Source organism: Micromys minutus, assembly GCF_963924665.1.
Source record: "Micromys minutus genome assembly, chromosome: 7".
Taxonomy (NCBI): Eukaryota; Metazoa; Chordata; class Mammalia; order Rodentia; family Muridae; genus Micromys; species Micromys minutus.
The window spans coordinates 57,168,349-57,194,944 of NC_137976.1; the positions used below are offsets into that span (position 1 = coordinate 57,168,349).

Sequence of the window (26,596 nt, forward strand, 5' to 3'; positions counted from 1 at the left end):
ATGTGGGCTGCTTATTCCAGAACAATTCCTGCAGCACACTGAATGGGAGGTTTGTTTGCTTGTTTGTTTTTTTGGGGACCTACTGTCTGCCTCTAAACCGAATTACAGAATTTCCTTGGATTCATTAATGTTTTCACTGTTACTTGTTTTTTTATTTTCTGTCTTAAGATTCATTTCGAGTTTTTTTCCAATCTGGAAATTCCCTAGTCACTTCTTTAAAAGTTGGCCATGTTAAGAGTCACCAGAAAGCAACAATTAAGGAGCTGAGGAAAAGGTTCAGTGGATAGTAGTGCTTGCTATGAATGCAAGTGACCCCGAGTTCTAATCCCTAAGCACCATATAAAAGATGGGCCTGGCATCCGAGGCAGGAGGATAGGCTCCCTTGAGCTCCAATGAGCTTCAGAGTCCGTGGAAGACAATCTTTAAAAATAAGGTGGAAAGTGATAGAGAAAGAGACACCCAGTGTGCTTCTCCAGTACTCATGCAGCTGCAAACACAGATGTGCACATCACACACATGCACAAGTTACACGAATGTGTGTGTATGTGTGTGTGCTAAAAACAAAATCAGAAAAGGTTTAATCATAGCCTTACTAATTTTTTATTTGATTGGTGAGTGAGATACTCTCCATTCTACACAGCAGGATGAGCACCCCCACCATAACCCTGGGTCTTAAGGGGATGAACAAGAAAACCTGACTTACCAGGGGTTGTTCACATTGTTTTAAGTGGTAAAGCAGAGGAGACTTCCTTATGACATTGACTTACTAGAAACCTCCTGTTCAGGAAAGACTGGTCTGTTTTGTGATTTGTCTACTTCCTTAAAGTTTTCACTTAATTTTAGCATGAATGACTCTTAGACTGGCTAGTTTTTGTAACAACTTGGTTCTAGCTGGGGTCATCTAGAGAAAGAAAGAATCCTTTTAGAGAAAAATGCCTCTAGATGGGTGTGTGGTGGGGAGGGAGGCTGATGTGAGCATAGGGATTCAAACTTGGGTCCTCTGCATGAACTGCAAAAATACGTTCTAAACTGCCGAGCCATCTCTCCACCTCCTGTGGTGCGTATTTTTGGTTGATGATTGATGTGGGAAGGCCCAACCCACTGTGGATGCTGCCATCCTTGGGCTGGTAGATCTGGGTTTTATAAGAAAGCAGGCTGAGCAAGCCAGTAAGCAACATCCCTCCATGGCCTCTGCATCAGCTCCTGCTTCCTGACCTGCTTGAGTTCCAGTCCTGACTTCCTTTGGTGATGAACAGCAATGTGGAAGTGTAAGCTGAATAAACCCTTTCCTCCCCAACTTGCTTCTTGGTCGTAATGTTTGTGCAGGAATACAAAGCCTAAAACAAAGTTTATTATTCTTGCTTTTGTGCTATAGGATGTTAGTTTTTAGTATGAATACATCTATCATCCATGGCTGTCTACATCAGACATTATTATTCCCTTTAGAAAATAAGTTGCTTTTGGGAGTATTTCATAGCTCCTGTATCTGTATGGTAAATTTAATTTTGTGTTTTCCATTGGTTGAAGCAATAAAAACAATAGGTTTAAGATCTCCCCCTTGGGCTGGAGAGGGAGTAGTAGTGTGGATCCCCTGCGTGCATACGGTACACACATGTAACCCTCCCCAAAAGCTCTTTTTTTTAGGAATAGTTCTCCTTTTCAGTGGGAGCAGTTAAGACACTTTCATAATGCTGGTGTCTCAACTGCGCCCACACACAGCAAGTTCTCCCTTTCAGTGGCTTGCTCACGGGGTTGGGGTGGCAGGGTGGGGTGTGTGCAGCTCTCATTTGCTTGGCATAGAGCTCTGCTATCTCTCTGAAACGGGTGCCGAGCCTTTCCACCCCTTCCCATTCACCAGTGAGGAAACAGAAGAATGTGTTAGTGAGGTAATAGTGCCAAGTCTGTGCACCCTGGAAAGCAACCAAGAGCGGTGAAGCCGGTAGCAGTGTAGTGTGCAGGGTGAGCTGGGAACAGAGGCTCCCAGAGTCTGTCCAGGGAGAGGACTGAGAAGCAGAGAGGACAGGCAATGCTTCAGAGGAAAAAAGAAAGAAAGAAAGAAAGAAAGAAAGAAAGAAAGAAAGAAAGAAAGAATAGTAAAGGAGGAAGGGTGTGCAGTTTGGTGTGACCTATCGAGTTCTAGTTTATGTAAACTGTCCCACAGGCCTCACGTGGAAGGTATGTTTGAGTGGACTCCTGAAGGAAGAGGGAAGCCTGTCGTGCTGGACAAGAATGTCTGCAGAAAGAGAATGGCTGTAGTTGGTCCAATTTATACTTATTCCCGACTCACAAATGAATGCAACTCCAGCTATGGTTATTGTATTTGGCATTGACAATTATGGAGGGGGGGGGGTAACCCCTACCTACTTTCCTAGCTGACCTGGATACTTCTCCAGCTGTGTACAGTGTACTCCAAATACTTGCTGCTGCTCATGGTCCCATCTCTCATGTTGTCCCTCCCCCCTTCTTGCTCCCATCCTTGCATTCTTCCTCTCTCCCCTCTCTCTGCAACCCCCACCCAGATAACTTGCCTACCTCTAATGAATCCAGTAATTGGCCACAGACATTTTTATTTAACTAATTGTCATGGTTTGTATATGCTTGGCCCAGGGAGTGGCACTATCAGGAGGTGTGGCCTTGTTGGAGTATGTGTGTCACTGTGGGCGTGGGCTTAAGACCCTCATTCTAGTGGAAGTCAGTTTTCCACTAGCAGCCTTCAGATGAAGATGTAGAACTCTCAGCCTTGCCTGCCTAGATGCTGCCCTGCTCCCACCTTGATAATAATGGACTGAACTATAAGCCAACCCAGTTAAATGTTGTCCTTTATAAGTCTTGTCTTGGTCGTGATGTCTGTTCATAGCAGTAAAACCCTAACTAAGACAGAAGTTGGTACCAGAGACTGGGGTATTGCTGTGATAGGCCTGACCATGCTTTTGTTTTTGAAAAATAGATTTTGGAACTTTGGGTTTGGAAATCTGTAGAATATGTTAAATAGACCTTAATGGGCCATCCCAGTAGGAATATGGAAGACTTTGTTTCTGAGAGTTATTTGAACTGTGCAGACCTGACCCAAGAGGTTTCAGAGAAGAATTTCAGTATGTGGCATAGAGACTGTTTTTGAGTTATTTTGGTGAAGAATGTAACTACTTTTTGCCCTTGTCTGAAGAGTTTACTTGAAGCTCAGGTGAAAAGATTTACATTAATTGCATTGTCAAAGGAAGTCTCAAAAAAGCCCAGCAGAGACTCTGTTCTCTGGTTGTCTCATAAAGAACATTTTGATCAAGTGTAGCAACATTATAAAGGGAAAAAATATATAAAATATATGGTTTGAGTATTAAAGGGGCACCAGGAAGTGAAATGGACCTGAATCCTGTGTTCTAGGGGATAGAGGATTAAGGGAGTAGGACTTTGGGGCAAGATCCTACCCAGCTAAATTTAGATCCAGGCATGGTGGTACACACCTTTAATCTCTGGAGATAAAGCCAAGCAGATCTCTCAGTTCAAGGTCAGGCTGGGACTGAGCAAGTTCTAGGTGAAGAAAAGCTTAAATCTAGGAGTGGTGGTGCACATCTTTAATCCCAGGAGACAGGCAGATATCCGGGTTCAAAGTCAAGATACAGATCAAGATTCAGGACAGCCAAGGTTGGGCAGTGAAGCAATTGGAAAAAAAGCTAGTGACAGTGTCATAGAACCAGGGGGTTGTTCCAGCTCCTGCAAGCAGCATAACTCAGCAGCTTGGCCATGTGGCTTTAGAGTGAAAAATAGAAGGGACTACTGGGACAATTGATGCTGGTTAGCTGGAGCCCAAGAGAAAGAAGTTTGTTACAGTCAACACAGATGAAAAGGAGTTGGAGATCTGAAGACCACTTTGACATCAGTCAGGGAGATGCAGAGTTTATAGTTTGCCCAGCTTGTTTTCTGTCTTGCTTTAGAGATTACTGTTAAGTGATTGGATGAATCTCAGAAGAGACTTGAACATTGTTGAGTCTGCTGTAGACTATGGGACCTTTGGAAATTGGACTAAATGTATTTTTGCATTATGCTATGTTTAGGTCTGGCCTCTATAGACTCATATGTCTGAACAAGCCTATGGGGGCCAGGGAGTGGAATGGAATGGTTTATAGTTGAATGTAATGGTTCAGCCCAGGGAGTGGCACTATTAGGTGTGGCCTTGTTGGAGTATGTGTGTCACTGTGGGTGTGGGCTTAAGACCCTCATTCTAGCTGTCTGGAAGTCAGTCTTCCATTAGCAGCCTTCAGATGAAGATGTAGAACTCTCAGCTCTGTCTGCCTGCATCATACCTGCCTGGATGTTCCCACCTTGATGATGATGTATTGAACCATTAAACCTATAAGCCAGTTAAATGTATAAAGACTTCCCTTGGTCACGGTGTCTATTCATAGCAGTAAAACCCTAGGTAAGATACCAATAGTTTAGAAACAAGGTTTGCACAGTGAAAACTAGTAACCATGAGAACTCACTAGAATTATAATACATAGCAACAGACTAAGCCTCAAGAAATGGTAATGGCAAAGGTCCTTGTTTGTCACATAAGGCCTGAGGAGTTAGAGTAGCACCAGTGTTGGGAGCTGTGGTCAGAGATGGGGTCAGAGAGCTAGAGAGGCTGGCTCAGACTGGGCCTCTTCAACCACTGTAAGGACATTGGCTCTTAGGAGTGAGTTTAGCTATGAGGCTCTAAACAGAGGAGGAAAGATGCTGCTGCTGCTGTCCTGATTTTTCCTACAGGAGCAAGAAGACCTCTTAGGCTAGTAGAAAAGCTCACATGGGAGATGGAGCCAGTGCTGGCTTCCAACCCAGGTGGTAGCAGTGGAGGGGTTGAGATGAGGTTAGACTGGACATGCATGTCAAAAGTAGACTCTCAGTATTGTTGATGTGTTGGATATATAGCATGTGAAGGAAGAGAAGGCTAAGGCATCTCTTAACTTTCTAGTAACTGGAGAATAGAACTTTGATCGACTACGGCATTTATAAGATTATGGAAAGGAGACCAAGAGTAGTGAGTGGCACATTTTTTTAATCCCCACACTCAGGAGGCAGAGGCAGGCTGGTCTCTGAATTTGAGACACACACACACACACACACACACATACATACACACATGTACACGCACACACAAAGATTATGAAAGGCATTTAAGAGAAATGGCATGAAGATTAGGGGTTTGAAATGCCTGTTAGATATTCATGAAGATAGATGAAACTGTCATTTGGATATATAAATAAAGCCAGAGGAGAGGCCTGCAGTGTATAGGAACTGCCAGCTGCAGTGGGATTTGTTCAGTGATACAGTAGCCTTATGGGATATATGAGGAAACAGACTAGTTGGCCTTAGGAGCCTTGAAACTAATACTAGTAACAGAAGACAAGAAGATTGTGGGTTGCTGTCTATATGCATGTGAGGGCAGGTACAAGATAAGGCATGGCCTGTGATTGGGCACTGAAAAAGAAAGGTGGGGACAGGTTTTGAGATGAGAGAGATCAGGAGAGGAAGAAACCAAGATGGAGGAAGAGCAGGCTGAACAACCCCTGTGTGGCTTTAAATAGCCACAAGTAGATATGGATAGCCTATAAGGGATGGATAATTACAGTACAGTTTGTCTTATCTAGTTTATATTGATGTCAACTGGCTCTGAGTTTGTTGAATGGACATTTTCTGGAGTGAGAATTTACTGACATAAATTACAGAATTTACCCATTAATAAATTACAAGCTTCTAGAGTTTTGATTTTGTTGGGTTACTGGAAATTGTGACTATAACCACAGCGTGCAGATGCTGGGAATGTGAGCAGTGTCTGCAGCAGAGACTCATGAGAGGGCAGCCCCTGCTGGGCCAGAGAGTAGCCAGAGCTAGTGTGGCCTGGTGGCTTTTTACATTATTCAGTACTAACTGCTACAGAAGATGTTCCTCAGATAGATGCAGGTGATAGTAGCTCGTGGGGCTTAATTTGCCCTATGTCTCAAAAAATCTGAAACAAAATTAATCCTTGATGAATGAGATGAGGGATTAGAGAAATAATAACTTATGGACTTATAACATATTGATTAGAAGTTGGTGGTTGGATTGTTTCAGCCTACTTTAAATGGTTGATTATTAATTTGATGTGAAAAGAGTCTGCATAGTTACATGATCACTGCCTTATTCTATTGGACATGTTGAGTTAGGCAAGAGCAGAAATGAACTTTTATGCCTATGTACACTGTCTATCTCTCTCTCTCTGTGTGTGTGCGTGTGTATGTGTGTGTGTGTGTGTGTGTGTGTGTGTTACTAGGAAAATAGGAACAAATAAAGACTATGCCAAGAATAAAGGGTTAGTTATGTTGAGAGTGATATAAAAAGGGACCATGAATATAAGCTGAATCAAGGAAGGAGTGCTGCATACTGGCTTAAAGAATCACGAGCCTTTCGTTGTGGTCATCTATGTTCTGTGCTGTTCAGTATTGGAAGTCTGTAATTTGCTTATTTGACTTTAGCAGAGGGTTACTATTAAGAGCTTTTGAGTCTCGATTTTGAAGTTGGACTAACTGTGGTTTGCATTATGATATTGCTGTGAGACTATGGTTGCCAGGGAGTGGGATGTGGAGGCACTCCTGAGCGCCCCTCCTTGCCCACAGGCTCAGGTACCTGAGCACTTGGTTAGTTGGTGGTGCTGTTTGAAGAAGTTGTGCTCTGAGAGTTTACAGCTTCGTTCCACTTGCAGTCTGCCCTCAGCTTCCTGCTGTCAGCAGCCACGACGCTCCTGCCACCTTGTCCTCAGACCCCCTGGAACCGTAAGCCAGACCCCGTCCCTCCTTCTCCGAGTTGCCTTGGCTGTGGTATTTTATCACAGCAGTGGAAAGTAGCTAACAGAGCCTTCGGGGAAAATTCACGAACTGATTTTCACTAAAACCAAACAACAAAGAAGTATATGAAACATGGATCTCAGACAGTGAACAACTGGACACAGCAGTGATCCTTATGATGGCTTCAGCTAACTCCCTGGAGAGGAGCAATGCTAAGACAGAGAAGCTGTCATTCCTAAGTTGAAGACTCGGTCATTGTAGCTGTGTAGTGCTAATTATGTCCCTCTAAAAACCAGTTTGCAGGGGGATGTCTGCACATAGCTTCTGGGTACCTGCCACCAGTGGGTCTGATGGGTAAATAAGGAGACCAGCAGCCAATTGCTGGGCAGGGCAGACAGAGGCTGGAATTTAGGGTTCCCAGGCTTGGGACTAGGAGAAGAGAAAGGAGCTTGAGATTCCAGGAGAGAGTGACGGAGAGAGACACCATGCCTGAGAAGAGTGCAGGGCAGAGAGATGTGACCATCATGTGAAGGATCAGGGAGAGCGTGGCCCAGTTGGGCGGCCCTTTGAGTCCAGAGCGGCCTAGATAGGACAGAGAAGTAGTAACTCGGATTAACTGCATGGAGATGTGTGTGTGTGTGTGTGTGCGTGCGTGTGTGTGTGTGTGTGTCTTTCATTCGGGAACATAAAGCATTGAGGCAGGTACCAAACCTGCTGTTGGAATTTATTTATGAAATATTAATTCAACAGTCTATGAATTCAGACTTAGCAATGTAGCCCAGTTGGTAGGATGCCCATCCACCATGTCAGACACCCTGGCTCTCATCCTCAGCATCCCTTAAACCAGAATAGTGGTATACAGACCTATAATCCCAACCACTGGAGGTGAACAGAAGGAAGTTCAAGGTTGTCCTCTGTCTACGTGGAGCCCATGAAACCATCTCAAGACCACAGGGCAGTTATAAATTTCGTCTTTAGCTAGTGAGATAGCTCAGCAAGGGTTCTTGCTGCCATGCTTGACAACCTGACTTTAATCCCCGGAACCCACATGGCGATAACTCCTGTAAATTGTCCTCTGATGCTCACAATTGCTCGCACACACAAAATACATGTCAAAAAAAATTTTTTTAAAGGAAATCAAGGCAGCCAAAAGAATTCTTAGGTACAGTACTAAAGAGAAAGAAGCCCCAGAGGAAAAAAAATTCTAGATCTACGAGAGGTGTTTGTCTGAAAAAAATTTCCAGAGGCTGGACAGAACAAAACAGAAACACTCTAAAAGAGAAGGCAAGAAAGAATGAGTCTAAAGACTGTACATGGCTTATACCCATGACAACCAGAATGGAAAAGTCTTTTGTAAATATACCCAACATATACTTAAGAAGGTAAAAGAAAGCTCAGCTGTATTAAGAGAAATATAGAATGTATTAAAAGGCCAACATTAAACTCATAGATTTTTAAAAGTTTAATTAGTATCTAACTTTTAGTTAAAAAATCGAGTACTGTGGCTCAGTGATTTGTGAGACCATTTTATTTTTTATTTTATTATTTGTATTTATTTATTTATATTTTACTCATTCCCATTCCATCTTGCTCACTGCCCCCTCCTGGTCACCCCCTCTTACAATCCTTCCTCCCCCTCCCCTTTTCCTCTGAGTGGGTGGAGGCTCCCTGGGTATCCCCCCACCATAGCACATCAAGTCTCTGGGAGGCACATCTTCTCCCACTAAGGGCAGACAAGGCAACCCAGCTAAAAGAAGATCCCACATACAGACAGCATCTTTTGGGTGTGTTGACAACAACACACTCCAGTTGTTCAGGATCCACATGAGGACCAAACTGCACATCTGTTACATATGTACGGGGAGGCCTAGGTCCAGCCTTTATATGTTGTTTGGTTGGTAGTTCAGTCTCTGAGAGCTCCAAGGATTTAAATTAGTTGACTGTTGGTCTTCCTGTGGAATTCCTATCCCCATTAAGCTCCCAAGACTTCCCCAACTCTTCCGTAATAGTCCCTAAGCTTTGGCTGTGGGTATCTGCATCTGTCTGAATCAGCTCCTGGGTAGAGCTTCTCAGAAGACAGCCATGCTAGATTCCTGTCTGCAAGCATAACAGAGTATCAGTAATAATGTCAGGAATTGGTGTTTGCCTATGGGATGGAGTGAGACCATGTTAAATGTCCTAATATACAAGTGGTTGGAATCTCAGGAGGAGATGGTCAAGATGAAGTATAGATAAAATGTGGTGATAGAAAAAAAGATGTCCTGAAGAAGTAATGGAAGAAAACTTTTCAAGCCTAATCTCTCTATCCTGCATATCTAGGAATCCCAGCAGAAACAACAGGAATAAAACTGCATCAGAACGTATCATCAGATTGACATCAAAACATAATCGTACCGCTCAAGGCCAGTGATATAGAGAATCTTAAAATGTATGAGGGAAGAAAGACTGGAGAGCTCTGAGGCAGCAGCACCAGCATGCTTGGGAAGTGGCAGTGGAGGCAGCATCCTCAGTGGGGATTCACTGTGGAAGACAAGGTGGAGAAGAGCTTAAGGCCGGTCCCGGTGATTGTGCTGAGCCCTCCAGAAGGCACAGTGGGCTTTCAGAGTCAGAGATGTCAGAGATGTTGGATTAACGGATGTGTAGACACACAGTGGCATAAGGATGATCTGTGGATTTTGGATCTTTTGTGTCACAGTTGTAAGCAGGATAAGTAGGCACAGTGTCATCATTCTGATAGTGTCTGTGGTTGATTGAGGTGATGAGAGAAGAGAGGCTTGGCAGCAAACAGGCTTGTCTTCCCTCCACCTAAGGAAAAAGGCCCCTGGACAAGCATGCTGTCACCCAAGAACTGCCCCTGCAGCTCTGTTCTTGAGTTAACTTCATCTGGATTCTTTGTTTCTATTTTATTAAATACTTGTACTTTCCTTTAGTATAATTATGGGCATCTTTAAATTTACTTATAAAAGATTTATTTTGTCTTTTCTTTTATGTGTGTGGGTATTTTGTCTGTATGCAAAATACAGACCAAATATTGTTTGCTTGTGGGAGTGTGCTCCACCATGCCCTTCCTTACATGCTTTTCTCCGTCACATATATGATCGCCTGAGGGTTGCTCATATGTAAGTTTTAGTTTTCTCTTAAATGTGCTTCACTGGATCCTTTGTTATCCCTCTCCTGGGATAACTTGATATCTCTCTGATTAAATGCAATTAGAGAGTCCTGCCTTGTTACGGTCCACATAACAGGAAGAGTATTCCATTCAAGACTGAGTCTAAATGCAATAGGTTAAGTAGCACACTGGCAACAATTAAACAAAAAAGCCTACTTGTAGTTTCTCTGTTTGTATAACTGCTGTGTCTATCTAAAATTGCTTTAATAATGAGCTTTTTAGGAACTCCTCATTCTTACACTTATATTCATTCTTACACTTATATAAGCTATTATTGCATCGTATATTTAATTAAAGCGTCCTGCATAGACGAGTCCTGGGCAGTAGCAATGGGTTATTTGGATCACATGACAGTTAGTGACCCAATACTTCTTGTCTGCCTCAACAATTACAAGCAGAATCCTTGGGAGGAAGATAAACCTTGTGCACAATATAAAATGTAAAGCTCTGTCTGGTGTCTCCTTGGGTGTCCAGAATAACTGAGAACAAAGTACTGTCCTGCAGTTTTAGGGTATTTATGGCCGAGTGTGTATTTTTCATTAATTACACACTATTTCCTGTGGCTGAACTGCCGTTTCCAAGCCCATGTTCTGCTAGTAGGAACAGTAATGAGCAGTATGTATGCATTACTTGTTACAGAAAGCACAATTCTCTGTGGCATTCCTTCTGCCAAATTGCATTAATCACATTCAGATTATATAAGAATATTATGAAGTTTGCCCCATTCCTATCACAGAGTATTCTCAGGGTGGCGTTTATGTGCCTGATCGGGATCTTAAATTTATTTCCCTGTGATGTTTGTTCTACATAATCATCGTTTTGTTGACTTTCAGTTTCCTCCAGGCAGAGAAGAGATTTGAAAATCAAACATTTAACCATCTACTCTCTACTACATTTTTTTGGGAAAAGGAAAACATTTCATTAATTGTTTAGTTCTGTTTTCTTTGTAGCATGGTTTCAAATGTTGAATTTGGGACTATTTGGAAGAATGTGGGGCTACCTGTATGTACCATGACTTGTATAAGTCACCTGAGTGATGTGGCTGCCACAGACATAAGGTAATAGTAGTTCAGTAGAGACAAGAGGAACAGCATTCCAAACCTGGGCAGATGCAGCATCATTATATGGTTCATTGTGTATTCACAGTGCAGGTGTGTGTATGTGTTCAGCTATCATGTGTGTTTCTGGTTACTCTGCCTTCTCTTTCAGTCTGTTGCTGGGGCAAATACCATGCCCAAAAGCATATTAGGGGAGGAAAGGATTTATTTGGCTCATAATTCCAGGTAACAGTTCATTCATTTTAAAAGGGAAGCCAGGTCAAGAAGATGATGCAGGAACCTTGGAGGGAGGCTGATGATATGGGGTTACTCTTTGTCTCATGTTTCCTTACGCAGTCCAGGCCCAGGGAAAGGTTGCTGGACCCTCCCACATCAATTATCAATCAAGACACCCCCACCCCCACGCCCTGAATCTGATCTGGACAGTTCCTCAGTTAAGACTCCCTTCTCTGGGACTCCAAGTTGTGTCAAGTTGACATTCGACACCTTGTTTTTCTGTTGCCCTTTTATATGCCTAGTCATTGGCACACATTTGAAAATAACTGATCATATTAAGAATACAAAGGCAAAACTACCTGGTGCTCATTATTTCCTGAAGTCCTGAGCCATGATTTAAATGAAAAAACAAACAAAAACAAAACTACACACACTTGGTTTTTATTTTAACTTGTCAGGCATGGTAACACACATCTTTAATTCCAGCACCCATGAGGCAGAGTCAGGTAGATTTTTGTTAGTTCAAGTTTAACTTGGTAGACACAGCAAATTCTTGACCAGCCAGGGTTCTGAAATGTCTAAAATGTCTCCATTTTGTAAAAATTATTTTATTATTTGTGTGTGGTGTGTGTGTTTATGTATGTATGATAGGGGTGTTGTTAACTCTTCCTCGGGGAACACGTTAATATCAGTAAACCCAGATGGGCACCAAAGACAGACCTAAGTATGATTTTGCCAAAATTCAACTTGGTGATCAGTGAACTTGCTAAATTTTCTTACAGAGCACAGACAAAGGTTTACTGACAGAATCGTGGTGACACCCAGGCAGATGCATCACCATAAGGGCCTACTTCATGGTTGGGGAGCGTCGTGGAGTCCTGTTGTAATAACTGTCTACTTCCCATATAGCCTAGCCTCTCCCAACGTGACTTGCACTCTGAGCTGGGGGAGGTAGTTGCAATTTTAGGCAGGGTTTCCTGACACTCGGGTGTGTCAGTAGCTCCATTAATGTAGCAGTAGTTTGTTAATCCTCTCTGTGCTCCAGACTGGTGGAGTGAAAGGCAAGTGCATGCACACACACACACACACACACACTCACACACACACACACACACTCACTCACACAGGAGCGCAGCCCAGTTAATTTGAAAGATGCCTTGACTAGCTCACTGGGGAGTTCTAACCCTCCGCCTGGCTAGCACACATTTCCCTCCAGTACTCCTGGTCAACACCTTCTAAATCTATGTCTTGTCTGTGCAGCCCTCCAAAGGGCGGCTTTCCCTTTCTGCCTACATTTTGGATAAATTTTCTTCTGCAGTTCTAAATCTGATCTGTCTCTCTCTACTCCTTCTCACCCAGTTCCTGCCCATGAAAATCCCTCATGCTCAGTCTACCTACCCAACTTTTCAGGACTCGTCACTCAGAGTGGGAAGGGGGAATGAAGAGGTGCAGCACGCAGCCATTAAACCTGTCTCTCGTAGAGTGCTGATGCCCCTGGAAGTGGAGGGATAGATGCTTGTGAGCTGCCTGAGTGTTCTACAAGAGCCAGCTCTCCATGTCTAGCAGCATCATTTTATAAGTTGAAACCATCTGAACATACCCGTTGCCTTAGAATAATTTTTGGTGACAAATGTAGTTTTTATTGCCACCTTGAATTTGAAAGTTGGAATTTTACATTTGATGTATATATATTCATTTTTACTTTTATTTGTGTATGTGTGTCTATGCCTAAGATATAAAATTTAAATTTATTTTACATACTTTTACTATGATAGCTGGATAAAACCTTCTGGACATTTCTTTGGAGATTAGAGAGATGGGATTCTCCCTCGGTCTTTGTGGTCACCACTGTTTTAGTTATTTTTTTCCCTTCTCATGTTAGAGACGTTAGGGAAAAGCTGTTGTGTGAGAATGTAATAGCAGAAGAATTACACAAAGGAATTCCAGTTGACACTGGGCTCCCATGAACACAGAACTCATCTGGGTGCTTTCTTCCGTCTTAGGTCTGCGGGTCACTGTGCTTCTGACGTCCTTTCTTATGGTTTTGGGAACTGGTCTAAGATGCATACCTGTATCAGACTTAGGCCTTAAAAAAAGGTAAGTCCTGTATGACATTTCTGCACATTTTAATCTCTTATTGATTGATTATAAGTCTCTGTTAATGAGATCTGTAGAGAGTCACAGGTGTGGAAGATGCCTTTTTACTGTGTTTAATGGTTAACTTAGTTTCTTGTCACATGAAGATGCTGGATTAGTTGTGGAGACAAAAGCAAGTGAATCTTCTTGTTACTCAACAGCTATAAAAACCAGGAGAAATGCACAGATAACAGGTCCAACTAACACCCCTCTCTACACCCCAGTTCTAGGGACTCCCAACAGGATGCACACGGTGCACATATGTATGTGCAGGCAGTATCTCCATAAGGAAAACAAGTGAGCCTAAATAGGGGTAATGATATAAAGGAGATATAAAATTACCCCATGGGACAGAGAAGTTTCGGTTGTGCAGAGAGAACCATGGCTATAGATGGCAGAAGAGGGAAGGGCACCCCTGGCATGGGGTGGGGGATGGGGGGCAGCATGGCTAGAACCAAGTGAGTGGCTCTTTGAAAAGACTTAAAGTCCAAGCAGTGATAGGCACTGTGGAAGCCTGGGGCTGGGTCCTTTAAGTTTGTGTGAGCTCCTGTCTGGATTTCAGGGCATTTTCTGAGTTACAGAACTGCTGGAGGTTTTAGACTGTGGAGTCCTGCAACACAGGCTGCTGTTCTGTCTGTGGGGAGGCTGGAGGTCACAGTGAAAATAAGGAAGCCACTGGGAGACTAGTCAACAAGCCAGGGGAGATGGCTGCTGGACATTGTGGTAGCAATGGTAGCGTGAAAATGTGGCCAAATTCAGTCTGTATTTTGGAGAAATCACTTCTGGAGATGCAGATTTGGGAAGGAGTTCTGGGAATGATTTGGGGATCCAGGAAATGCCTGGCTGCAAGGAGTTCTGGGAATGATAAGGGTGACCTTTGAGAGTGCAAATGTGAGAAGAGGTCAGAGGTGGTGCAGATGAGGCGGAGTCGCTGGCTTCTTGTAGATCTGATCTGATAGAGATAGACGTAGGAGGCGTGGTGGGTGGCTTTCGTTTAGAGCAGAAGCTTACAGTTTAAAAAATGTTTGTTTTTTTGGTTTTCAAAATATATTATCTTTTCAAGAAACTTAAGTCACAAATGTTTTACATTGTAAAAGAAAGCCAGAAAAAGTCACATGGGCTCCTGTGGAAAGCTGTAAGCATCCATCCTCCTTGAGATAGGTCTTTATTGTGTTTGATGTGGTCTCAATTTTTTTAAAGCAGTGCAGATTTGTTTTTAAGCATCCTCGGAGTTAAAATGCAGCCTCACTCTGAAGATGCCACTCAGCCTTTGGTTTTCATTCTGCTCTGGACCACCTGTGCTGTTGCATCCAATGCTCCCTTCTTCATCCTTCTAGCTATGATTCCAGAAGTAGAGTCAGGTCTGCATTCTGGCCGAGAAAGTGAAGCGGAAGAGAAATAGAGCTCAATAAAGAAAGGGTGGACAGGAAGGAGAACAGCTCAGAGATACTGACCCTTCCCTATGAAGATGGTGTAAATTTAATTTTCAGTCTTGTGTTCATTGGTAAAGAATAGGTTCCTGGAGTAAGATGCTCTGTATCCTACAGTAATTCATAGTGCAGCTGTCAAAATGAAAATACTATAATTAGAACCTATATTTTTATCTGAAAAATGTGCTAGAGTGCTACTTTTTCAGTTTATACGACATTGTGGGTAGAATAAAGACCTACAAAATTCATTTAAACGTCACTGAAACTTGACAGTCTATGTTTTGTGGGCCCACCTCACATGGAGCTTTTTGAATTCTGACCCAGCCTTTTAGAATGGTGCCCTCCACCCTGACTTCCTAAATCTCGAGACCCGTGACTCTCAGGATACATGAATAGCAGCTTTTTGAGGAGTGCTTTCTAATGGGTTCCACCTTTGAGTGGTATGGGTGTATTATTGATAAATATGTCAACCAATGTATTAATGCATTATAATATAGTACCTTATCTGAAGGTCCTGATGAAAAGCCAGGAGAATATACTTTGCCACCTTTTTAAAATAACATCATAGATCAGAGGGGAGGCCCAGATAATGAATCATAACTCAGTTCTCCTCAGGTCCAGTCTAACAACGACCAAAAGAGCCTATAAATGTTCTGTAGCAGAAAATGGCATTACACTATAATGTGCAGTGCTGTGTGGCATGCTCCACAAACAAGATAGACTTCCTCTGGGTAAAGTTACAGTAAGTGAATTCTGTCCTTAGCCACAGATGTACCAGTCATCCATAACAGGAGCCACGTTTATTACCTTTTCATTCAGAGTCGCGCTGTCAATGCAGACATTGAGTAGCTTTACTAACACTGTCAGACAGCTGAAGAAAATGGTTCTGATAAACATAGGTTTGTCTAGAAATAGGCTCCATTGTAAAAAATGTCTCACAGCTGGCCAAGTTGTCTTTCGAATGACTGTGGAGAAAAGGCCATTTGCTCAAAGGCTTTTAGAAGCTAAAAAGCAGTAAGAAACCTAGCTTCTTGCTTTCCTGCTTTAGTAAATTCCTGTTGTATCAAAGGCCTACATATATAAAACAAGCCATAAAGGTGTTAGGAAATAGTTGTTTTAAAGAAGCTGAGCAAGAAGGGAGCCTGGCAACTAAGACACAAACTCCGAAAGCCACATTAAATGTAGTCAAATAACTAACCACACTGAAAACAAAGTCAAAAGACAGGGAAAGTGGGAAGTTCAACAAAGAGGACAAATGGGCCATTTTTTTAGTTAGAAGTAATTGTGTTAAGTCAGAAAGAAGCCACAACCCCGGAGGGAATGGGTAAGACAAGCAATAATAGAAATTAATATGTAAATGACAGACGTGGTGGAGAGAAGCCTGCTTTCTGTCGCGGCTAGATAAACTAAAGTTAAGACAGTAATCAGATACCTATCTGGCATTGCTGGCATTGGAACAGTTTGGGATGTCCCATTTGCAGGGCATAGGGGCAATATATCTGGTTTAGAGTGTACGTGTTCTTTACTCGGTGTATTTATAGAGAATTAGCCTACTTGCAAAGCTGTACCAGGTGGCAGGCACACCCGTGTGTGTGCAGCTTTGTGATAGAGGAAGGCTGGGCTTACCCAGCTGCCAGCCACAGAGGCCTGTGCAGGGGATTGTGGGATTGTTTGTGGCTCTGAAAAGGTAACAGTTCTGCAGGTGTGTGGCCTGTCTCTAAAATGTGCTTCTGAGTAAAGAAGTGTGGTTTAGAACAGCTTGTCTAGTGTGCTTCTACTTAGCATACTAGCAAAGGTATACATGGCAGCTTTAGCAAGGACTCATTCTAGAAGAAGCCATTGCTGCCAGTTGTCTCTGGGCAATATGTATATTCTGGGGAAATATATTCATTTTACAACTTATAGTCCATCACTGAGGAAAGTCAGGGCAAAAACTCAAGGCAGGAACCTGGAGGCAGGAACTAATACAGAGAGGCCTGGAGGATGGCTGCTTCTCACAGTTTGCTTAGCCTGCTTTCTTATAGAACCCAGAACACCCAGGCACCAACCCCATGGGCTGACACCTTCCACATAAGTCATTAATCAAGAAAATGCCCCACAGACAATTTATAGGCAATCTGATGGAGGCATTTTATCAATTGAGGTTCCTCTTCTAAAATGACTCTAGCTTGTGTCAAGTTGGCAAAAATAAAACAATCCCCGTATGCAGGGCTATATGTATGACCTTTTCAACTAAGAGAAATTAAAGTGCTTACTAAATGTCGATGAGAAAACAACTCTTGCTTCAATGAAGATAAGAGATAACTTACTCTGGAGCCGATATGAATGGCAATGGTTGAGAACAGATTCAGGTTACCCTGGCCTCTGTAACAAAGAGATTTGTAAGTGACTCGTGACACTTTTCCAATACCTCAGTGTGAGCACCATGTAGGAAGTTCACAGACATCACTGTGGGCTTCTGATGCAGCGGCAGCATTCTTAGCCTTCTGCTTGGTGGGAACCCGCAGTCTGTACGTAATGGTCACAAAGATGTTAGGTCACACACAAAAGAGGGCAGTCAGTGGGCCATGAAGGAGCCTAAAGATGGCTGGCCTAAGGTAATTTGGCTTTGGACTAGGAGCATCCCATTCTCCCCGGTCATTGGAGTTGTAACTGAGCGGCCTTGTTGAAGGTTCAGGGTAAGAGTGTGTTCTTCCGGGAGCTGTCACTCACAGTTCAGCATTCTCCCATTGGCGAAGCACCACATTTTGTGCATGTGGACTCTGAATGATGAGAGAGAGAGAAAGTCGGGGAAGGGTTATATGTAAATTTCCTCAATGTAGAAATGTGAATCATTTGATGTGTACATTTAAGAACCAAGATTCTTTTCTATAAATATATAAAATTAAGGTTCCCCTACGTTCATGTCTTTAAAGATGAATTCCACAAACTACCCATTTACTAACCTAGACCCTTGGTCCCCATTCCAGTGCTAACAAATTTAAGGAGGTCTTTTAGGTAATCTTGTGCTCACTTAGACTTGAGAACTACCTGCCTAGGGCAGAGTACTTTCACTTTAAGTAGCAGTTAATTACATTGCATTTCACTAATCCCTTCTGTGATATAATCACATAAGTGAGTGTTAGGTAATTACTGCTTAGACTCTAGGAACTGAAGAGCACTGTTGGTCTTGCAGAGGACCTGAGTTTGTTCCCAGCACTCACATACCTGCTCAGAACCTTCTGTAACTCCAGTTCTAAGGGACCTGATGACCTTTCCTGGCCACCTTGGGCACCAGGCACACTCACATAGATACATGCAGGCTAAGCACTCATAAAACAAAAATAAATCCTGAAGACATAGACTATTAGTAATTCTGTTGCCTGCTTGATTCTTAAGGCTCTAGGATCATGTTGTTGAGTGTTTTTGCATGGGGCTGAGGTGGGCTTCAAGACTGTTGTGGATGGCTGCTCCAGTGAGTCTTCAATAGAGGAAGGTGCGAAATGAGAGCTTTGGCACTAAGTCCTTCTTTTTGTTGACATTGTGATAGGTTGATGTCTGAGGTAGTTCTCAGGCTCCCAACATCACACAGGAATATTACATTTTTTTGTTGCTCAACATATCATACATATATAGGTAATGAAACACATACATATCAGGTACATACTCCAGTCTCATTGCCCAGGTTCGAACTGCAAAGCTAGCAGGTAATTGATCACTCACTTCCTTCCTCTCCCGCCTGTGTAGGTCCACATGATGCATGTGGGTGAGATTTTTCAGAGCAGCTTGAATTGGGCCACTAAGAATATTTCAGAGCCAGCAAGATGGCTGAGAAGGGAAGTGTACTTAGGTTCAGCCCCTGAGACCCACGTGGTAGAAGGAAATAACCTATTACTGCAAGGTGTCCTTTGACCTCCACACGCACTATGACACATGTGCACAGACACACACAAAGCAAATGTAGCTTTTCTCTGACTTTTTGGTTGGGGGAGGTTGGGAAGAGTCTGTCATAATGTAGATAGAAAGGCTGGCCTCTCCTGTTCCCTTTGTAGCTGAGGTTGACTTTGAACTTGATTCTCTTGACTTCACCTCCCAAGTGTACCACCATACCATAACTAGTTTATGTAGATCTAGGCAAGCCCTCCACCACCGTCACCATAGTCTGCCCCAAGAAAAAAATTAAAATTTAAGAGTATTTCAAAGGCTGGTGAAAATGTCCATTGCTTTTTTCCTTCAAAATAAGAGTTTGTTTTATTTTACCCACACAAATTGGTTATAAGAACAAAATAGGCTAGAAGCTGTTGTTGGTTATAGTGTAGTGGAAACACAAGTGGATGGGCTTGTTAAATCATTCCAGGAAGTAGAGCGTAGCTGCTGTCCCCGAAGTTGGTTACTGTTAGGAAACAGCAGTCTCCTTACTCTGCAGCACGCATCAAAGTACATCCATGACAGAGTCAAAAAAAACCAGTAAGCCTCGTTCCCAAAGCTGTTTCCCAAAGTAAATCTTGTTCCCAAAGAGTTGTCTGTTTTCTTAAGCATAAAAATAGTAAAGAGATCAACAGGGAAACAACCACCTGCAATTAGGGTTAGGGGAATGCTCAGGTTAATATTTTGATACCAAGATACTTTTATGCTTCAAAATAAATCGCAAAGTGGGACAATGTGTGTTGGAAATGTTTTAGGTAGTTTGAAAATTACATAAGCACTTGTCCTGGTTTGCTTCTATGTTAGCCATGATAAAACACTGCTCAAAATGAGTGTGGGAGGAAAGGGCATTTCTTCCTTCTGCTCCATCGCTGGGAGAAGGCCGAGCAGGGACCACAGAGAGACAGTGCTTATTGCTTGTTTCACTGCCTCTGATTCACCTCAGGCCACCTGCCTGGGGATGGCATCACCACAGAGGACGAACCTTCCTGCATCAAATTAGCCATCACAAAAATACCCCACTGACACGCCCACAGGCCGGATGGAGGCCGTCTGCGTCTGCAACTGAGACCCCCTCTTCCCAGATGTGCCAAGTTGACAACTAAGATTAGCTGTCAAAGCATTTAAAAAACAAAACCAAGTATTTGAAGGGAGAAAAAGGCAGGGAGAAACAGTGTAATTATATTATAATCTCAAAATTTTTAAATTAAAAAAAAGTCCATGAAAATGGAAACAGTAGTCCTAATTAATAAATGTTGATTTCTGTATTCCATCATTTGAATTGATAATTCAGTCAATATTTACTTAACAACCTGTTTTTGGTTTAATAAAGATAGGCCAGCCTCTGCAACAAAGAGACCAAAAATACAGCTTGATAAAAGCTTAGTTTTCTTTCAAATATTAATATTGTGAGGTGACCCACAACAGTCTAAAAGAAAAGCAAGGTACTTAAGAGAAGTTGGCAGTTCCAGCATCCCCTATGATGACCACCCCGACCATGTGACCAGAGTTGGCTCCTCAGTGGGGTACTGTAGCACCTTTGGGTGATGAGCAGAGGCTGTACACACCATCTATCTCACCTCTCACTGGTACAGGCTCATCATGTGGTCAGGCACATTCCCTGCAAAAGAGGGCAAAGATGATTTCTGAGTATCAGGCCCGCCTGGTCTGCAGAGTTTTGGGATAGCTGAAGCTACACAGAGAAACCCCGACTCAAGAAAAAAAAGTAATAATGATAACAATTAAAAAACTTTTAATGTCACCTTAAGTGGAGGTGTGGATAATCTTGGCTTTAGAGGTTTTACTCCATAGTTATCTGGCCCTGTTGTCCTTGTATAAGGCAGTGTCAGGTCAAGAGATGTACCACAAGGCAGGATGAGACCAGATTTCTTCCTCGAGGCTCCACCTCCCGAAGGTTGCACAATAGGTTATCGTCCAAGCCTCACTACTGAGATTCTGTGATCTAGATCCAAACCACAGTAATGCAAGAGGCAGGGAACTCAGAGTGCTGTCATGGTTTCCCACCCGGTTCTTGGTTATCATCCATAATGGCTTTACTGTGAGTCTGTACGGGTCACCAGCCCTCTTGGCCTACAGTGGAAGCACTAGGGCAGTGCCAAGCATGACATATCTCTTGACTAATTTCTCATTCAGGGAACAGGTTAACCTGTTTTAACAAATAGATCCCAGAACATACCAGATCAGACAACATAGTGTTTCTTGTTTGATCATCCAGAATAGGCTGGAGCAGGAGGGTTGTTCTGTTGTTAATCCTGTGAATTGTCAGAAAAACCACCTCCACCATTATGGGCCAGATTTAAAGCAAGCTTTATTAAATATTAAATACTGACCAAGAGATGGGCTTTAGTCAGGATCATTCCCCATAATTTCCTACCTCACCAGATGATCAAACAAGAACAGAGAGACAGATCTCTCAAGCTTGGTGGCAGCCATTCTTGCCACTCAGCAAGGAAACAAAAAAGACACAGACCTGACATAGACCTCTGGCCTCCCAACCTGTGCGTAAACACACACGAACCCACAAAGTGTCTCCTACCACATGCAGCGTATACATGTATTCTCCTACCACATGCACTACATATATGTATTCTCCTACTACATGCACTACATATATGTATACTCCTACCACGTGCATCACATACATGTATCCTCCTACCACATGCACTACATATATGTATTCTCCTACCACATGCATCACACATGTATCCTCCTACCACATGCACTAGACACAAGTATCCAGCTCTCCACACACAAAGAAAATTCCCAGTTTATCAAGAGAAAGAGTAACAGTACCAAAAAGAAACACAATGTAACTTTAATTTTTTCAAACCTTATTGTTAATGATGGCTCTTATTAACCTTCCTGTTAGCCCACCACCCACCAAAGATCGTGGAAAAGAAAGGATACGGGGGAAGTGGACCTGTTTAGAAAGGTCCTTTGAAGTAACTGCAGTTTGATAGAGTTGAGTTAGCAACAGTGATGATTAGACCTAGTAGAGACAGCCTGACCTCAGCCTTGGCTCAGGACAGCAGGGGGGACCAACAGGAACACCAGGAGAAGTTCTCAGCTGTGCCTCTCTCAGGGAAGCAAAGATCAGCAAAGACGTGAGACCCACAAGCACTGCACAGTGAGCTGTGCCAGCAAGCCAAGCGCTGTCTCTGTCACTCCGTGGAGTTTTATTTATACCCTTTAGACATCATGTGCCCTCCATGTGCCTTGCCTCAGCACGTGCATCTAATCAGCCCCAGTCCTTGGAAGCAGCGACAAACTGCAGCACACCACCAGACTCTTTTTTAGTGCGTTTCTGTCTGTGGAGTCCTGACAGATGCAGCTCAACTACACAATGAAAGGCGAACCATGTGTGTTGTTAGTGAAGAATCCTTCATTGCCTATTCTTTCATGTGTTCTGCTTCTGTGAAAAGTTTCTTCAAGTCGGCCTTAGCCTTTCTCATCTGTGTCCACTTTCATTCTTTCACGTTTGCCCCAGCAAACCACCAACCAACTTGCCAAAGAACCCTCAAGTTTCCACCGCACAATGTAACACAAACTTTTGTCTTGACGGGAGGGTGGTGGGCACAGTAGTGTTTATGTGATCTGAACCTGTGGCCATTATGTTATACACGAAGGAGTGCACTGTGGGTGACATGAGGTGCTGCCTGTGCTGTGGTGGCTGTAGTCCATCACAACTGTGAGGAGGCTGTGTGCTGACAGGAGGAAAGAGTACGGAGTGCTTCAGGATAGCAGCACCGGCAAGGGTGCTTATGTAAGACTCTGCCTGCTTAGAAAATACAGCTGACGATTAACAAATAGGATCTCGTGCAACTAAAGAGTTTTCCATGCAGCAAAAGAAATGAGTCAACAAAGAGACAGCCTGCAGAATGAGAACTGAGGGTTCGTGTAGGAACTCTTAACACCAAATGCCAACAAATAAACAGCTCAGGCAGTTAATGAGCCAATGAAATGAGCAGACAGTTCTCAAACAGTGGAATAAAAACAGCCTGTAAATGTGAAAAAAAGGCCTTCACTATCATTAGCATCAGAGAAATGCAAATTTAAAACTTGATCGATATTCCATCTCACCTCAGAATAGAAGTGACATCTAGTCCTGCCCTAGACACAAACAGGGGGGGACCTCACACACTGATGTAAGTGAGGACGCTACACACTGCTGGTGGCTTAAGAACTAGTCCAACTCTGGGAATCGGTATAGAAGTTTGCAGAAAACAAAAATCAAACGACCACGTGACCTAGCAATGCTGCCTGCCAGTGTTTGCCCAGAAGGGCCAGGGTTGGCTTATCGCAGAGGTTCTGCACACCAGTGTTTGCTGCTCCACTGTGCACAAGAGCCAAGTTATAGACATGCCCTGGGTGTCTGTCAACGGAAGAATGGACAAAATGTGGATTCTTCAGACATAGAGAAAAATGGGTTCAGCCATACTGAGCTGATTGTCAGTCTCAGAAAGACACATGCTGCATGTTTTCTCTCACTTGTGGGTCCTAGTCTTTATAGAGACATAAAGCCATTTGTGTACAGACACCATGGAAGTAAAACCGTCTAGACAGCAAAGGGGACTATGGGATGGAGGAGGGGTAAGAGGGTAGTGGACATTGGGCCATTCAGCCAAGATTCTACAGTAAGTGGAGCAGAAGAAGCCTTCTTGCCTCAGTGGGTTTGCACTGTATCCCTGTCCTTTCTGGAACTGGTATTTCAGAAGCTACTATTAACAGTATTTAGGGCCAGAGTGTTCTCTGTTCCCTGCAGTGTCAAGGAGCTGCATTGAGCATCCAGACATAACTGGCCAAAATTGTTTAAAGATTGAAAAGTACACTAACTTTTCATTTAAAAATAGAGCCTCTAACAAAGTGTCCAAACTGGGGACTTCCCAGGGTCTCCATCTCTCCTTGTCTAACTTCCTCTTTCCAGAAGTTAATTCGGAACCTTTCTTGGTCTACGAAGAGCACAGACTGTTCTAGACTTCCCATTTTCAATATCAGTGAGTTTATGTTGGGTGGAAGAAGACCGAGAGTTGGGAGAAAGTTCCTGAATTGTTGGCATATTAAGTCTGAGAGAAGTAATTTTTAATTATAAATTATTTCATTTTTAAAAATAAAATTTAAGACTGGATGGTGGTGGCACACGCCTTTGATCCCAGCACGTGGAAAGCTGATCTCTGTGAGGTCAAGGCCAGCCTGGGCTAACATAACAAGTTCCAGGACAGCCAGGGATACACAGAGAAAAACCCTGTCTTGTAAAGCAAAGCAAAAACAAACAAACAAAAAAAGAATTTGAGTAAAGAACACCAGCTTACCCCAAGGAAGTATTCGCTGTGTTTTTAAAAAGTTAGTCTGTGGCTTCAGCAGTCCAGTAAGACCCAGGGGGCTGGTAAAGTAAGGTTATGCTCAGGATGAAAATGTCCCAGGCACTGTGTACCTTTACTCTCCTAGCCTTGGGGTACCGTAACAGCCACTGGTTTTTATTGTTCTTATTTGTAAATGGAGGACCTTCATGGTGAGGCCCGTAGGAGAACAGGAACGTCTGTGGGTGATGGCATCACTTGGGATTCTGCTTTCTAGTCTTCTGATTTCTGCCTTAGTTGTTAATTATGTGAGACTCCACCCAGTGATTTCTAGAGAAAGGGAAGTTATAAAATTATAAATGGTATTTTTTTAATGTGGTGTTAACTTCTCAAGGGAGTAGGTCTGAAATTTTAGTTACAGAAATTCAAGTGATGAAACGTGTTATTCTGAGTAGGACTCACTTGGGAATCGTAGGTGTTTGTTCTATGATGCCAGAAAGCATAAGGGTAGGAAACCAGGATATTGTGCAGCTAAAACATCAAGTACTTAGAAAACACGGACTGTGGCTTGTGGTCTGAACTGAGCCATTGGCATTTCCTTGAGAATCTAAAGAATATTGATTAGAATGAGGAGTGCGGCTGTGCACAGGTGCCATCCACGTGTCCTTCAGGGCTTGTCCTCTGTGCAGGACATTGGGAGCATAGATGCCAGAACAGTCAAGGACTCGGTGGGCCACTTATGGCCATGGCATTCATTACTACAGGTCCTGGGAGTGCAGTCTTGTCCCTGCATCCCAGGCTGTGGGAGTGGGAGGGGCTTCAATATCTTACTCTTCTTGCTGCTCACTATGGAAACCCTAAATCTATCCCATATTTCCACCAGAGAGGGTAAACCTCGAAGAAGTTGGGTAAGGAGGGAATGAGCAAACGGGTGGGAGGAAGGGAACAGAAGCAGTTGAGTTGAGGTTGGGGATACAGGACACTCTGGAAGTCCTGTGAGGCAACACAGCTGTAGCTGGCAGGCCTGCAGAAGCCTGGTGGACAGACCCCCCAGACATTACACACCTCCAGTTACCTAAGACAGCTCCAGACTTCCCTGTTGTGCTGCGTGCCCTGCCCTTAGCCACTGTGCTCACAATGATGTCATGGTGAGTTTTGCATCCTCAACATGTTTTGTAACAGCATTAATGGCGAGCGTGGTAGAGACAGTGCATGTGTGTCACAGCACGATCATAGAGGTCAGAGGATAGTCCATTGTCTCCTTCTGCTTCAGGCTTGGCAGTAAGCGCCTTAACCTGCTGAGCCATCCTGTTGGCCCTCACTTTGCTTTTTTTGCATTGCTAAATTAAAATCTCAAAAAAGTTTAGATGGAATTGATCTCATGTGTGCATTTAAAGGGCTCTAAGCAGTTTGGACACATACTGATTAGGCTTAAACAGGTCTACAGTGAAAAAGACCTCATGGATAGCATTGCTGTGGTGTCTCAGGGTCTGCCAGCTTGAGGAACTATTTGGTCACATAAACATTTACTTCTTTCACTCAGAAAATCATTCCCCTTACACTAGAGATCTTAATTGATTTTCATTTTTGAACCTAGCAGTGCTAATGGCATTTGGAGCTATTTTTCCTTCAGGTAACCTATGTAACATTCATGGAGAGACAGTAGACCTGCTTTAACTTCTTGCTCACTTGGCTTCTGTCAGGCTGCCTCCTGCCCCTTTATTGTTTCTTTCTGCATTCAGGAGATATTTTTTCCCTGAATGGCTTAGAGAGAGAGAGAAAGAGAGGGAGGGAGGGAGGGAGGGAGGGAAGGAGGGAGGGAGGGAGGGACAGAGACAGAGACAGACAGACAGACATAGGGAGAGAGACAGAAGAAAAGGGAGAGGAAGAGAGAGAGAGAGAGACAGAGAGAGAATGTAAAACACACACACTCCTTAATAAGCACAGGTAGGGGACAGTTACCTGTGGGTCCTTCCCTTGCTTCCTAGACTCCTATGAATACCTGGCTTCTTCCTTCCTTCCTTCCTTCCTTCCTTCCTTTCTTCCTTCCTTCCTTCCTTCCTTCCTTCCTTATTTCCTTCCTTCCTTTCACTCTGGACAGGGACCACACAGTGGGGAGGGAGGCTTTAGAAGAGTAAGACAACCTAGAGTGTTGGGGTCAGCATGCTTAGAAAAGAGATAAAAAAGAAGGAAAGAAAAAAGTCACTTCCCCTTTTTGAAGAATTCAGAAAGGCAGGTAGACTTATCACCCTACACGACTGCAGTCTCCTGAGCTAATGTATGGGGTGGGGGCTGAAATTCTGAGGAGGAAAAGTACAGTATCTTATTAAAGGACCAAAGATTCTGCCCGTCTCTTTTGCATGGCCTAAGGTGAGTTCCTGTCCCTGGGCTGGTCCCTAGCCAAAGTGAGTGAACAAGCCCAACTGAAACATTGAGTCTCCACCCAGGCCAGAGCCTTTCCTGTCTGACATTACAAAAGTCTTGATTATTATTTTGAGTATGGATATAATCCTAATACCTGGCGTGCAACAGGTATGCACTGAGCTTAGTTGGATTGTTTCCTAGCGAC

The 26,596-nt window shown here is 43.3% G+C and overlaps 1 protein-coding gene across 1 annotated transcript in view; it reads left to right on the plus strand.

Moving 5' to 3' along the window:
• SLC49A4 (solute carrier family 49 member 4) overlaps positions 1 to 26,596 on the plus strand; it is a 67,545-nt gene that overhangs the window by 2,651 nt on the left and 38,298 nt on the right. The window contains exon 2 of the mRNA XM_080919026.1: positions 13,244 to 13,337. Within this exon, the coding sequence (XP_080775152.1) occupies positions 13,244 to 13,337 (94 nt within the window). The remainder of the gene's footprint in view (positions 1 to 13,243; positions 13,338 to 26,596) is intronic.